The sequence below is a fragment of the Tachyglossus aculeatus genome, chromosome 27 (assembly GCF_015852505.1).
Source record: "Tachyglossus aculeatus isolate mTacAcu1 chromosome 27, mTacAcu1.pri, whole genome shotgun sequence".
In the NCBI taxonomy this organism is placed as follows: Eukaryota; Metazoa; Chordata; class Mammalia; order Monotremata; family Tachyglossidae; genus Tachyglossus; species Tachyglossus aculeatus.
Genome location: NC_052092.1, coordinates 4,782,726 through 4,795,683, shown reverse-complemented (window position 1 = coordinate 4,795,683; position 12,958 = coordinate 4,782,726). Strand labels below are relative to the sequence as shown.

At 57.4% G+C, this 12,958-nt stretch overlaps 1 protein-coding gene across 1 annotated transcript; it reads right to left on the bottom strand.

The window, feature by feature from the left end:
* Positions 1 to 636: 636 nt before the first annotated feature.
* Positions 637 to 11,113, bottom strand: ENO2 (enolase 2). The gene is made up of 12 exons (XM_038768041.1): positions 10,710 to 11,113; positions 8,581 to 8,677; positions 7,854 to 7,949; positions 7,600 to 7,658; positions 6,855 to 6,924; positions 5,966 to 6,099; positions 4,990 to 5,212; positions 4,293 to 4,490; positions 3,930 to 4,131; positions 2,365 to 2,473; positions 2,067 to 2,125; positions 637 to 1,841 (listed from the first exon to the last, which is right to left on the bottom strand). The coding sequence occupies exons 2-12, from the start codon at positions 8,663 to 8,665 to the stop codon at positions 1,772 to 1,774; spliced, it is 1,305 nt and encodes a 434-aa protein (XP_038623969.1). The 5' UTR covers positions 8,666 to 8,677; positions 10,710 to 11,113; the 3' UTR covers positions 637 to 1,771.
* Between the last annotated feature and the right edge of the window lie 1,845 nt (positions 11,114 to 12,958).

Genomic DNA, 12,958 nt, shown 5'->3' with positions numbered 1-12,958 from the left:
CCAGGCAGGAGAGGAAAAGCAGCAGGGAACGGAAGGAGAGAAAGCTGGGGAAGTGAGGGGGGGGGCCCTCTGGCCGATGGAGGAAGGGACTTTAAAGATGGGGGGTGGTAGCCGTTCAGTCCTGCCCACGTACCCACCCTGTCCCATCCTGATCGCCCCTTCTCCATCCCTGGGGGGGCCAGAACCTCTGACCCCTCCCCAAGGTCATCGATCCGGCCTGTTTTTGAGGGATTGGGGGTTGGCCATCCAGACAGGCTCAGAGCTCAGCCCAGGGTCAGGCCCGCTGACCATCCGCGTTCTCCAAAGGTCGAGGCCTCTGGCCAGACCTTGACCCCTTCAAACCCCTCCCACCCTTCCACCCCCTTGAGCATCACCACCCCCTCCCCAGCTCCCCCCACCCCGCACCATGCGCCTGCCAATCCAGGCAGCCCAGGTTCCCCAGGCTGATTCATTCAATCGTATTTATTGAGCGCTTACTGTGTGCAGAGCACTGTACTAAGCACTTGGGAAGTACAAGTTGGCAACATCTAGAGACAGTGTGATAACAGCTCCTCCCAGAAGCGGATGCTCCTGAGCATCTGGGAGGAGGGTCTGGGAAGCAAGGCCCCCACATTCAGACACACGGGTGCTACCACAGGGCGTGAACCAGACTTTAATGATAATAATGGCTGTGCCGGGGATGAGGGAAGAAGGAATGGGCCGAGAAGAGGGGGTTCTGGTGGGGCTGGGGCAGCAGGGTCGGGCAGAGGTGGGGAGGGAAAGGGTAAGGGAGAGCCCAGCGGGCCCCCCACCCACTAGTCGGGCCGGTAGTGGGCAGGACCCACACGTACAGGAAGGGACACGGGGCAAGGGGGTGGGAGGTGGTGGTGGTGGTGGGGTCACTTCCTGCTCTTCTTCCCACCCTGTTGCCTGGACAACCGGGGGCACCATGTGAAGTCTGGACACGTGACACACACACACACACACACACACACACACACACACACACACACACACACACACACACACACACACACACACACACACACACACACACACACACACACACACACCCAGGGCCCCAGACACAGCACATACTGAGTTAGGCCCAGCCGGCCCCCCGGGGCCTAGGCCCAGCAAATAAACAAGTCGATAGATAAACAAATAATGAAATAAATAGATAAATAAATAAATGCAAAAGACAGGCACAGCCCTAAAGCAGATATCTCACACACACACACACACACACACACACACACACACACACACACACACACCTTGGCAGGTTGGTCCCTACGAGGTCGGACCATACAAAGATCTCACAGACACACACACACCACACCTACCCACAACAGAGGGAGACTCACCGGAGCGTTTGGTCTCCCTTGGCCCACCCAGAACGTCCCCTCTGCCCCCTGCGCTGACCGGGCTTTCTTTCCCAAGTACCAGGCCCTTTCCCTCCTGATTCCAATGATTGTGACCAGCCTCAGCAGGGCCCTTTCCTGAAGCTCATTGCAGAGGGGGCAGGGGAGTAGGGTAGGAAGACGGAAACGGCGGGATCTTCCGAGGGGGGAGGAAAGGGCGGTAGCAGTGACACTCATCCCAGGCCCCCCCAGGATAAGGGGGTGACTTCCTGGGACGGGCTCCGGGGATCCAGTAGCTCAAAGGCGGCGGGGCGAGGATACCGGGGGGTGGTTCAGGTATGGGGGGTGGGGGTCTTGAATATGTGGAGGGGTTTCAGTGTGAAGTGGGGAGGCCGGGGGGTGGGATGACTGTGTGCCAAATGGGGGCATCACAGCACGCTGGGGTTGCGGAAGTTGTGTCCCGCGAAGCGAGCTTCATCCCCCAGCTCCTCCTCGATCCTGCAAGAGAGAGAGACAATGGGGGTCGTGGGGGGCAGGCGGGTCTGACCCCGGCCCCAGGGCTCTTTGGACTCAGTCCGCATCGCAGTCAACCCCCCGACCATCTTCAGGACTTTGCTCCCCTCTGCCAGCCCAGCCCACCCCCCAAATCCAGGGATCCCATACCAACTCCGGATTCTGCTCCCCCCTGGTCTGGCCCATCCACCCCAGCCCCCACCCTCTCACCTCATGAGCTGGTTGTACTTGGCCAGTCTCTCGGAGCGGCAGGGGGCCCCGGTCTTGATCTGAAACCCCCGACGCAGGGGCGGCTCAGAGAGGGTGGGCCCACCTCCCCTGTCCCCTCCCGTGCCGCCCCAGATTCCAGGCTCCAGAGGCCCCCGGTAATCAGCTCCCATCCCCTCCCGGCCCTAGGCACCCCCACATCTTAGCCCCCAGGAGTTCCTCCCCGCTCAGCCCACTGCCCTGCATTCCCGCAGGACTCTCCACCTCTCCCACGAGTCCGGCATCCCTCTCCCCAGCTCACCTGCCCGGTGCACAGGCCCACCACCAGGTCCGCGATGAAGGTGTCCTCAGTTTCCCCAGAGCGGTGACTCACCATCACCCCCCAGCCATTCTCCTGTGCCAACTTACACCTGCCACAAAGCACCGCCCCCGATCTGCCATCGGCCCACCAACCCGCCCGGGGGCCCCAACCACCCCCAGTAGCTGCCAAATGGGGATGAAGACTGCGAGACCCATATGGGGCAGGGACTCCGTCCAACCTGATTATCTTGTATCTACCCCAGCGCTTAGAACGGTGCCTGGCATATAGTAAGCACTTAAAAAATACCACTAAAAAAAATAAAAGAGGAGTGTGGGGGACTCTGGGGGGGCCGGGCACACCCAGTTGGAGGTGAGAAGGCAGATGTGGACGATGGCTTCTCTGGGCTGCAGGAACCGTCAGAGGAAAGGAAGGCTGGAGAAGGGGTGTCTGGACTACAAGCTCATTACGGGCAGAGAATGTGTCTGCTAATTCTGTATCATCCTCTTCCAAGCGCTTAGTTCAGTGCTCTGCACATAGTAAGCACTCAGTAGATTCCATTGATTGATTGGGAATCGGGGGACAGTCAGCCTGGGCGGGGCGGAGCGGGTTGCGAGGGATCGATCAGTCAGTCAGTCAACCAACCGTATTTATTGAGCGCTTACACTGCTCTATGTGCTTGGGAGAATATAACATAGCAACATAACAGACACATGTAAGCTTGTCCCTGTAAGCTTGTTGTGGGCAGGAAATGTATCTGTCTATTGTTATATTGTACTTTCCCAAGCGCTCAGTACAGTGCTCAACACACGGTAAGCGCTCAATAAATACAATTGAATTCCCCACCCATGACGAGTTTATAGTCTAGAGGGATTAGGTCGGGCAGGAATGTATCTGTCTATTGTTATATGGTCTATGTGCTTGGGAGAATATAACATAGCAACATAACAGGCACGTGTAAGCTTGTCCCTGTAAGCTTGTTGTGGGCAGGAAATGTATCTGTCTATTGTTATATATACTCTCCCAAGTGCTTAGTACAGTGCTCTACACACTGTTTTAGACTGTGAGCCCACTGTTGGGTAGGGACTGTCTCTATATGTTGCCAATTTGTACTTCCCAAGCGCTTAGTACAGTGCTCTGCACATAGTAAGCGCTCAATAAATACGATTGATGACGATGATGCTCTACACACGGTAAGCACTCAATAAGAACAATTGAATTCCCCGCCCAGGACGAGTTTATAGTCTAGAGGGATTAGGTCGGGCAGGGAGCAGAAGTCATTTCTTTATTTCTCTACTTCTTTGTTTCTGTACTTATTTATTTATATTGATTTCTATCTCCCCCTCTAGACTGTGAGCTCACTGTGGGCAGCTGTCTGTTGTGATATTGTTTTCTCTCCCAAGCACTTAGTACAGTGCTTTGCGTTCATCATCAATCGTATTTATTGAGCGCTTACTATGTGCAGAATGAATGGCTGAATGAAAGTCAGAGCGGCGAGGGTCCAACAGGGGTCCGGCAGGGATCAGAGAGAGAAGCGGGGAGAGGAGGGGACGGGCTGGGGCACTCACGCCTGGATGGCTTCGCTGACCGAGCCGATCTGGTTGACTTTGAGCAGGAGGCAGTTGCAGGCCTTCTCCTCGGCCGCCCGCTCGATGCGCCGCGGGTTGGTGACCGTCAGGTCATCGCCGACGATCTGGATCCCCACGGTGGCCGTCAGCTTGGCCCAGGCGGCCCAGTCATCCTGGTCAAACGGGTCCTCGATGGAGACCACTGTGGGGGAGCGCTGACCGGTCCAGATCCCAACCCGGGGCCATCCGACCCCCCCCCCCCCGGCACCGCGGCGCTGCCCTCCCCCCCGGCCCCGGCCCGTCACCCGCCCAGGAACGCTCCGCCACCGGAGCGTGGGGTGACCGCGGCCCCGGCCCCCTCACCTGGGTAGTCGCGGACGAAGCCCTGGTAGAGGGCTCCCAGCTGGTCCCCTGAAATGCAGCGGGAGGGATCGGCGGGGGACTTGAAGTCCAGGTCGTACTTGCCGTCGCGGTAGAACTCGGAGGCGGCGACGTCCATGCCGATGACGATCTTCTCGGTGTAGCCCGCCCGGTCGATGGCCTCCTTCACCAGGTCCAGGGCTGGGGCCGGGGAGAGTATAGGCTGCCAGAGCTGCGGCCGAACGGGGCGGGCACCGGGCACATTGCCCCCACGGCGGAGACTCGGGGACACATTGCCCCCTCTCCATCCCCCCATCTTACCTCCTTTCCTTCCCCACAGCACCTGTATATATGTATATATGGTTGTACATATTTATTACTCTATTTATTTATTTATTTATTTTACTTGTACATATCTATCCTATTTATTTTATTTTGTTGGTATGTTTGGTTTTGTTCTCTGTCTCCCCCTTTTAGACTGCGAGCCCACTGTTGGGTAGGGACTGTCTCTATGCGTTGCCAATTTGGGCTTCCCAAGCGCTTAGTACAGTGCTCTGCGCATAGTAAGCGCACAATAAATACGATCGATGTTGTTGATGATGATGACAAGCTCATCGCCCCCACGCCGGAACCCCCGGGGACGCCTGCCCATCTCCCCCAGGGTGGGAAGCCGGGGACCCCGCCACCCCCTCACGCTCACCCTCGCTGTTCTCCAGGATGTTGGGGGCGAAGCCGCCCTCGTCGCCCACGTTGATGGCGTCCTGGCCGTACTTGTCCTTGATGACGCCCTTGAGGGTGTGGTAGACCTCGGCCCCGATGCGCATGGCCTCCCGGAAGCTCTCGGCCCCCACGGGCAGGATCATAAACTCCTGCATGGCCAGCTTGTTCCCCGCGTGGGACCCCCCGTTGATCACGTTGAAGGCCTGATGGGTGGGAGGCAGCAGAGGGCCGTGGCCCAGGTCATCCCACAAACTCCCCAAATCTGGCCCGGTCAACACAAGGACCCTTCCCCTACCGCACCGTCCCTGTGAGCCCACTGTTGGGTAGGGACTGTCTCTATATGTTGCCAACTTGTACTTCCCAAGCGCTTAGTACAGTGCTCTGCACTCAGTAAGCACTCAATAAATACGATTGATGATGATGATGATGACTACAGTACCCTCCCTTTATCCATTCCCCCTCCTGGCCCCAGAGCACTCATCTGTAACTCCTTTATTTCCGTCGGTCTCCCCTTCTGGACTGTACGCTCGTTGTGGGCAGGGAACGTGTCTGTCTACTGCTCATTCATTCAATCGTATTTATGGAGCGCTTACTGTGTGCAGAGCACTGTCCCAAGCGCTTGGGAAGTCCAAGTTGGCAACATATAGAGACGGTCCCTACCCAACAGCGGGCTCAGGGTCTGACTATTGTTGCTTTGTATTCGTCGAAGTGCTTAGTAAGGAGCTCTGCACATGGTGAGAGCTCAGAAAATACAGTTGATTGACTTCCAGCCCAGTCAGGACCCCAATACGTCCGCCGTGTCCCGTTCCAGAAGCAGACCCCCTCCCCTTATCCTCTCCCCGGCCTCCAGCTCACTCATCTCGTGCATCCTCCCGACTCGGTCTTCCCTCACCGCTCTACCCGACTCTCCCCCCGATCCGCCCTCACCCCCGTCCCCCCAGACTCCCGACTCTCACGGGCACGGGTAGGATGAGGTCAGCGTTGCCAGCCAGCTGGGCGATGTGGCGATACAGAGGCAGCTCTCGCTCGGCTGCCCCGGCCTTGCACACGGCCAGGGACACCCCCAGGATGGCGTTAGCCCCGAACTTGGCTGCGGGACACAGAGCCGGACGGGGGTGGGGAGACACAGAGAGGGGTCCCTGGGGGAGGGGTCCCCCAGGATACCGCCCCCTCCACCTGACACTCTCTTCACTCTTATTCACTGTGCCCTGATCCCGTCTATCTGGCCGCTGATCCCTTTCCCACCTCCTCCCCCGTAGCCTGAAACTCCCTCCCCCTCCCTGTAGGCCAGACCACCCCTCTTCCCACCTTCAAAGCATTATTAAAGTCACACCTCCTCCATGAGGCCTTCCCCGATTAAGCCTTCTTCCCCCACCCACCCCCCCGCTCCCTCTCCCTTCTGCGTCATCTATGCACTTCAATCCGTGACCTTTGGACATCTGATATTTGTCCCACCCCACGGCCCTTAGGTGCCCATCTTTAAATTATCTATTATAAATCACTTATTCATTCATATTTATGTCTGTCTCCCCTTGGGGACTGCAAACTCGTTATGGGCAGGGAACGTGTCTACCGAGTCTGTTGTACTGGACTCCCCCAAGAGATTAGTACAGTGCTCTGCACGTAGTAAGCACGCAATAAATGTGATTGATTGATTGATCCATGGGGGTTAGAGATCATCTCATCCACACCCCTGCCTCTAGGGAAGGCTACCCTTGACCCCACCCCCACCCCGGGCTGGGAATCCGCCTCTCCCTGGGTCTTCCGGGCCTTCCTCCTGTCTAACCTCAATCCTTCCTACTGCTAATTCAATCGGTCCGCCACCGTGTCCCTGCAGGCTCTTACATTTGTTCTCGGTTCCGTCCAGTTCCAGCATGAGGTTGTCTAATTTCTCCTGCTCCACCACGGAGAGGCCCTGAGGGAAGGAACGGGGAGCTGGGGAGGGGGATCCCCTTCCCAGCCCCCCCCGGGGTGGAAGCGCTACACCCGCAGAGACCCCCTGTTTTGTTTGTTTTTGTTTTATGGTATTTGTTATACATTTACTCTGTGGCAGGCACTGTAGGAAGTACTGGGGGAGATACAAGCTTATCAGGTTGGACACAGTACGCACCCCACGTGGGGCTCCCAGTTTTTGTCCCCATCGCACAGATGAGATAACTGAGGCCCAGAGAAGGGCAGTGATTTGCCCAGGATCACAGAGCCGACAAGTGGCGGTGTCGGGACTAGAACCCACGTCCTCCTGACTCCCACACTCGGACTCCAGCCCGTCTGTTCTGTTTTGTTAAGCCCGTACTATGTGTTGGGCACCCTTCTAAGTGCTGCAGTAGATGCAGGTTATTCAGGTCAGACCCAGTCCCTGTCCCATAGACAGAGCAGGAGGGGGAACGGCCTTTGAATTCTCATTTTACAGTTGAGGAAACTGAGGCGCAGAGAAGTGACTTGCCCAAGATCACACAACAGGCAACTGGCAGAGTAGGGATTAGAACCCAGATCCTTTGACTCTCAGGCCTGGGCTCTTTCCACTAGGCCCTGCTGCTTCCCTGACCACCCCCCAACCCGTTCAGCCCGCCCGCGGTGGGGTGGTCCTCACGGAGCTGAGCAGGGCTGGGGCGATGGTGCTGTTGATGTGGTCCACAGCCTGCAGGACCCCTGGAGAGGGAGAGAAACTGAGTCAGGAGTGGCGGGGAAGAGCAATGGTGGGAAGACTGGGGTAGAGGGACTTGGGAGGTCAATAGGGCTGGGCCTGGAGGAGCCAAGCGGAGGCAGGGGTGGCGATTGGGCGCGGGGGAGCTGGCCCCGGCCGAGGTGGGGTGGGGGCGGGCCGAGAAGTGTTCTGAACGCTACCTTTCCCCATGTATCGCTGTTTGTCATTATCTCTCAATTCCAGAGCCTCGTAGATGCCCGTGGAGGCACCGCTGGGCACCGCTGCCCGGAACAGACCTGGGGGGCAGAACCAGGGGCAGCAGATGGGATCCTTCGACACCATAGCAGTTCTGGCCAGCCAGCCGGCAGTCCATACTCACTTTGAGCTCCAAAGGCCCCTCTAGGACAGGCAGAGCCCACCCACAACCCCTGGCAGCGATGCCAGGGTGGAGATATGCCAGTCACATGCACCAGGGGTGTGGGGCCCAGGGTACAGACACGATAACAATAATAATGACATCTGTTAAGTGCTTACTATGTGCCAGGTACTATATTAAGAGCTGGGGTGGATACATGCAAATCGACACAGTCCCCGTCCCACGTGGGGCTCACGGTCTTCATCCCCCTTTTGCAGATGAGGTCACCGAGGCCCGGAGAAGGGAAGCGACTTGCCCAAGGTCACACGGTGGACAAGTGGCAGAGCCGGGATTAGAACCCGGTTTCTTCTAGCTCCCAGGCCCCAGGCTCTATCCACTAGGCCATGCTGTTTCCCGTGGCCCAGTTCTATTCCCTGGGACCAGTGACTGACACCCCCCACCCCCCACCCCTCAACCTGTCCTGTTGTCCCCCCTACACCCCATTCACCCCCTGTCCTATCGTCACCCCCCCCCCCAAACACCCTGTTCCCCTGCCAATCCCGTTCTGGTACCTTTGGCCGTGCAAAGATCCACTTCCACAGTGGGATTTCCACGGGAATCCAGGATCTCCCGGGCGTGGATCTTCTCGATGGACATTGTGGCCGGAATCTAGTGGGGGAGAGTCACAGCCTTGGGGGGGGGGGGGGACAAAGGCGGGACCCCAACCCGGGTGGGGGGGAGGGATGATGAAGGGGAGGGAGTGACTGCAGTGCGGGGAGGAGCCTGTAGCAGTGAAGAGGTCACTGCAGGGGGTGGGAGGGGGGAGATTACTGCAGGGGAAAGAAGGTGGCTGCAGGAGGAAGGGGGAGGAGAGCAGCTGCTACAGGGGGGAGGGAGAGGAAGGGGAGGGGGCTCCCAGAGTGTTTCCCCCTCCTCCAAATTGGCGGCCTGGGGTGAGAGTTCTCCAGATTGCAGAGTTGCTGCTGCTTCTTCAGAGAGCGACTGAAACTGGACTGAAGTGTCTCATCGGGCCGGCCTGCTGAGACTTCCCTCCCTCTGGGCTGCTGAGACTTCCCCCCAGTCCTGCCCAGGGGCTGTGAACGTCCCGCACCCACCCCCCGAAGTGCCCCAGTTCTCGCCAGCTCAGCCCTCTCTCCTCACTTGGGGCTGGGGGAGAAGGGGGTGCAGGAGGGAGAGAAGGGGAGACAAGCTCTAGGAGTTCAGAGAGGGAGGGGAGAGGGGAAGGATGGGACCAGCCAAAGGGTCCCGAAGGGTCTGGGACTCCCCTCCGCTCAACCCTGAACCCCGACATCCAAGCCCAGACTGGCTGTAGGGGCATGCTGGCAAAGGGAGAAAATTGGGAAAGATGGAGAGACGTGGGGGGCGGGGGGGAAGAAGGATGGGACCAGCCAAAGGGTCCCGAAGGGTCTGGGACTCCCCTCTGCTCGACCCTGAACCCCGACATCCAAGTCCAGACTGGCTGTAGGGGCATGCTGGCAAAGGGAGAAAATTGGGAATGATGGAGAGACGTGGGGGGCGGGGGCAGGGAGGATGGTACAGGGACCCCAAAGTTGCAAGTGGAAGGGGAAGAGCCCAAATCGAATGAGGATGTGAACCAGAGAGGCGCAAAACCCAGGAAGAGATGCTGAGAAGACAGAGAGACACCAATACGGGCAGAGATGAAGAGACAAAATAACAGGAGAGGAGATGGAGAGAGAGGCAGGCAGAGACGGGGAAACGCAAGCCCAGGCAGAGACGCTGAGACAGAGAGACACAAATACAGGCGGAGAGGAAGAGACAGAGTCAGAGATGGGGAGACACACACACAGGAGAGGAGATGGGGAGACAGGCAGAGACGGGGAAACACAAACACAGGGGAGACGGAGAGACACACAAGCAGAAACAGAAATACAAACGCAGGCAGAGACAGAAACAAACGTAGGCAGGACCCAAGACTTGGAGACAAGTGGAGACAGAGCTGGAGAGACAGAAGGAGGCAGAGATGCAGAGACAGGCAGAGACCAGGGGACCCAAACACAGGCATAGTGAGAGACAGACACCAACGTAGGAAAAGTCAAAAAGGGAGCAAAAGAGACATAAACACAGGCAGAGTCAGAGACAGACACAGAGTCAGGGACTGATACAGAGTCAAAGATGGAGAGAAAGGCAGAGACAGACACAAACACAGAGTAAAGGTGGGGAGAAAGGCAGGGACAGAGAGACACAAACACAGAGTCAAAGCTGGAGAGAGGCAGAGACAGAGAGACACAAACCCAGAGTCAAAGGTGGGGAGAAAGGCAGAGACAGAGAGACACAAACAGTGTCAAAGATGGAGAGAAAGGCAGGGACAGAGAGACGCAAACACAGAGTCCAAGATGGGGAGAAAGGCAGAGACAGAGAGGCACAAACACAAAATCAAAGATGGAGAGAAAGGCAGAGACAGAGAGACACAAACCTAGAGTCAAAGATGGAGAGAAAGGCAGAGACAGAGAGACACAAACCTGGAGTCAAAGATGGAGAGAAAGGCAGAGACAGAGAGAGATACAAACCCAGAGTCAAAGATGGAGAGAAAGGCAGAGCCCGAGACAGACACAAACCCAGGCAGAGACAGGGACCAACAGTCGGAGACGTTTTGCAAACACAGTGGGGGCCCGAGCAGAGACAGAGACGCAGAGACAGGCAGAGACAGAGAGACACCAACCTAGGGGGAGACGAAACAGGTCAGGGAAGGAGGTCCTGGCAGAGGCGGCTGCGGAGAGGCGTGGAGGAAGGGACCAGAAGGATGCTGAGATGCGCGGGAGAAGGAGGAGGGAGGGGATGCGGAGATGCGCGGAGGAAGGGGCCGGAAAGATGCTGAGAAGCGCGGGGGAAGGGGGCGGGATGGGATGCGGAGATGCGCGGGGGAAGGGACCAGAGGGATGCTGAGATGCGCGGGGGAAGGGGGCGGGATGGGATGCGGAGATGCGCGGAGGAAGGAGCCGGAAGGATGCTGAGATACGCGGGAGAAAGGGGGCGGGATGGGATGCGGGAGATGCGCGGGGAAAGGGACCGGAAGGATGCTGAGACGCGCGGGATGGGATGCGGAGATTCGGGGGAAGGCTTAGCCCAGTGCTCTGCACGCAGTAAGCGCTCAATCCGTCCGATTGAAGGGAATGAGTGATGATGATGGTGATGATGGCATTTGGCTAAGCGATTACTATGTGCGAAGCACTGTTCGAAGCGCCGGATGGAGGATGCGGAGAGGAGCGGGAGGGCCTCACCTTTCTGCGGCAGAGCAGGTGTCGGTCCCTCGGAGCGGGGCGGGGCGGGGCGGGAAGCGGGAGACCCCGATAGGCAGGGCGGCTTCATGTGACCGGGAGCCCCGGTGACACAGGACCCAGGTCGCCCGGCCCCCAGCCAGCCCTCAACTTCCCCAGGCCTAATATTCCCTTGCCCTGTGCGGCCAGATGATGAGGCATAAGACAGTCAGGCCGTCCATCGCATTTATCCACCAGTCACCGTGTGCTGAGCACTGTCCTAAGCGCTGGGGAGAGGATGCTAGTACAATAAACAGACGCGCTCCCTGCCCACAACGAGTTTACGGTCCTGAGACGGAGGAGTCTAATCCCAGCCTCACTGGTAATAATAATGATGGCATCTGTTAAGTGCTTACTATGTGCAAAGCACTGTTCCAAACGCTGGGGAGGTTACAAGGTTATCAGGTTGTCCCACAGGGGGGCTCGCAGTTTTAATCCCCATTTTACAGATGAGGGACCTGAGGCCCAGGGAATAATAGTAATAATGATGGCATTTATTAAGCTCTTACGATGTGAAAAGCACTGTTCTGAGAGCTGTGGAGGTTACAAGGTGATCAGGGTGTCCCTCGTGGGGCTCACAGTCTTAATCCCCACTTTCCAGATGAGGGAACTGAGGCCCAGAGAAGTGAAGTGACTTGTCCAAAGTAACACAGCTGACAAGTGGTGGAGCAGGGATTAGAACCCAAGACCTCTGACTCCCAAGCCCGGGCTCTTTCCACCGAGCCACGCCGCTCCTCGGGACGGTAGGGAGTTTCTGTTGAATGCGGAGGTGGGTGGGCAACCCCTGGAGGTTCTCGGGGAGTGAGGAGACGTGGACTGAACGTTTTTGTGGAAAAGCGATCAGGCCAGGAGAGTGAAGTACGACTGGAGTGGGGGAGAGGCAGGAGGCAGATGAGGCAGGAGTCAGGGAGGGCTAGGAGAAGAGCGCAGATCCACACAATAGCAGATTGGATGGAAAGGAAGGAGCAGATTTTGTGAAGGTAGAACTGACAGGATTTGGGGACGGATTGAATGTGCGGGTTGAAAAGGAGAGGTGAGTCGAGGATGATGTCCAGGTTGCGGGGCTTACGAGACAGGGAGGTTAGTGGCGTTGTCTGTAGTGATGGGAGGACGGGCTGTTAGTAGGAAGACGAGTCTGTTTTGGACATGCTTAAATTTGAGGTGTCGGCGGGACATCCAAGTAGAGATGTCCTGAAGGGAGGAGGAAACGCGAGACTGCAGAGAAGGAGAGAGATGGGGGCTGGGGATGGAGATTTGGGAATCACCCCCTTAGAAATGGCAGTTGAAGCCATGGGAGCAAATGAGTTCTCCGAGGGAGTGGGTGTACGTGGAGAAGAGAAAAGGACCCAAAACTGAGCCTTGACTGATTCCCACCTCAGACACATCGGAGTGGGAGGCAGAGGAGGAGGAGCCTATGAGAGAGACCGAGAAGGAATACAACCACGGCACACACAGGGCCCACATAGCCGAGAAACCCTAATAAGACTTACCTGGCACACGCTTATCCTGCACACCCATCGCACACGAGTGCACACGACTGACCCTACACTGTAAACTTATTTTACATATGCAGTGCAGTGACCCTAGCCACGATATCCACACGCAGCACACCTGACACTGCATATACACAGACACACTGAAGCTTCATTCATTT

Bases quoted from the DNA above. Each gene is read 5' to 3' on its own strand.
- ENO2 (XM_038768041.1), bottom strand. From the start codon at position 8,665: ATGTCCATCGAGAAGATCCACGCCCGGGAGATCCTGGATTCCCGTGGA. The intron at 7,659-7,853 runs GTAGCGTTCAGA...CTCCCTCTCCAG, and splicing joins ACAGCGATACATGGGGAAAG to GGGTCCTGCAGGCTGTGGAC. The intron at 4,491-4,989 runs GTGAGCGTGAGG...CCCCGGCCCCAG, and splicing joins CATCCTGGAGAACAGCGAGG to CCCTGGACCTGGTGAAGGAG.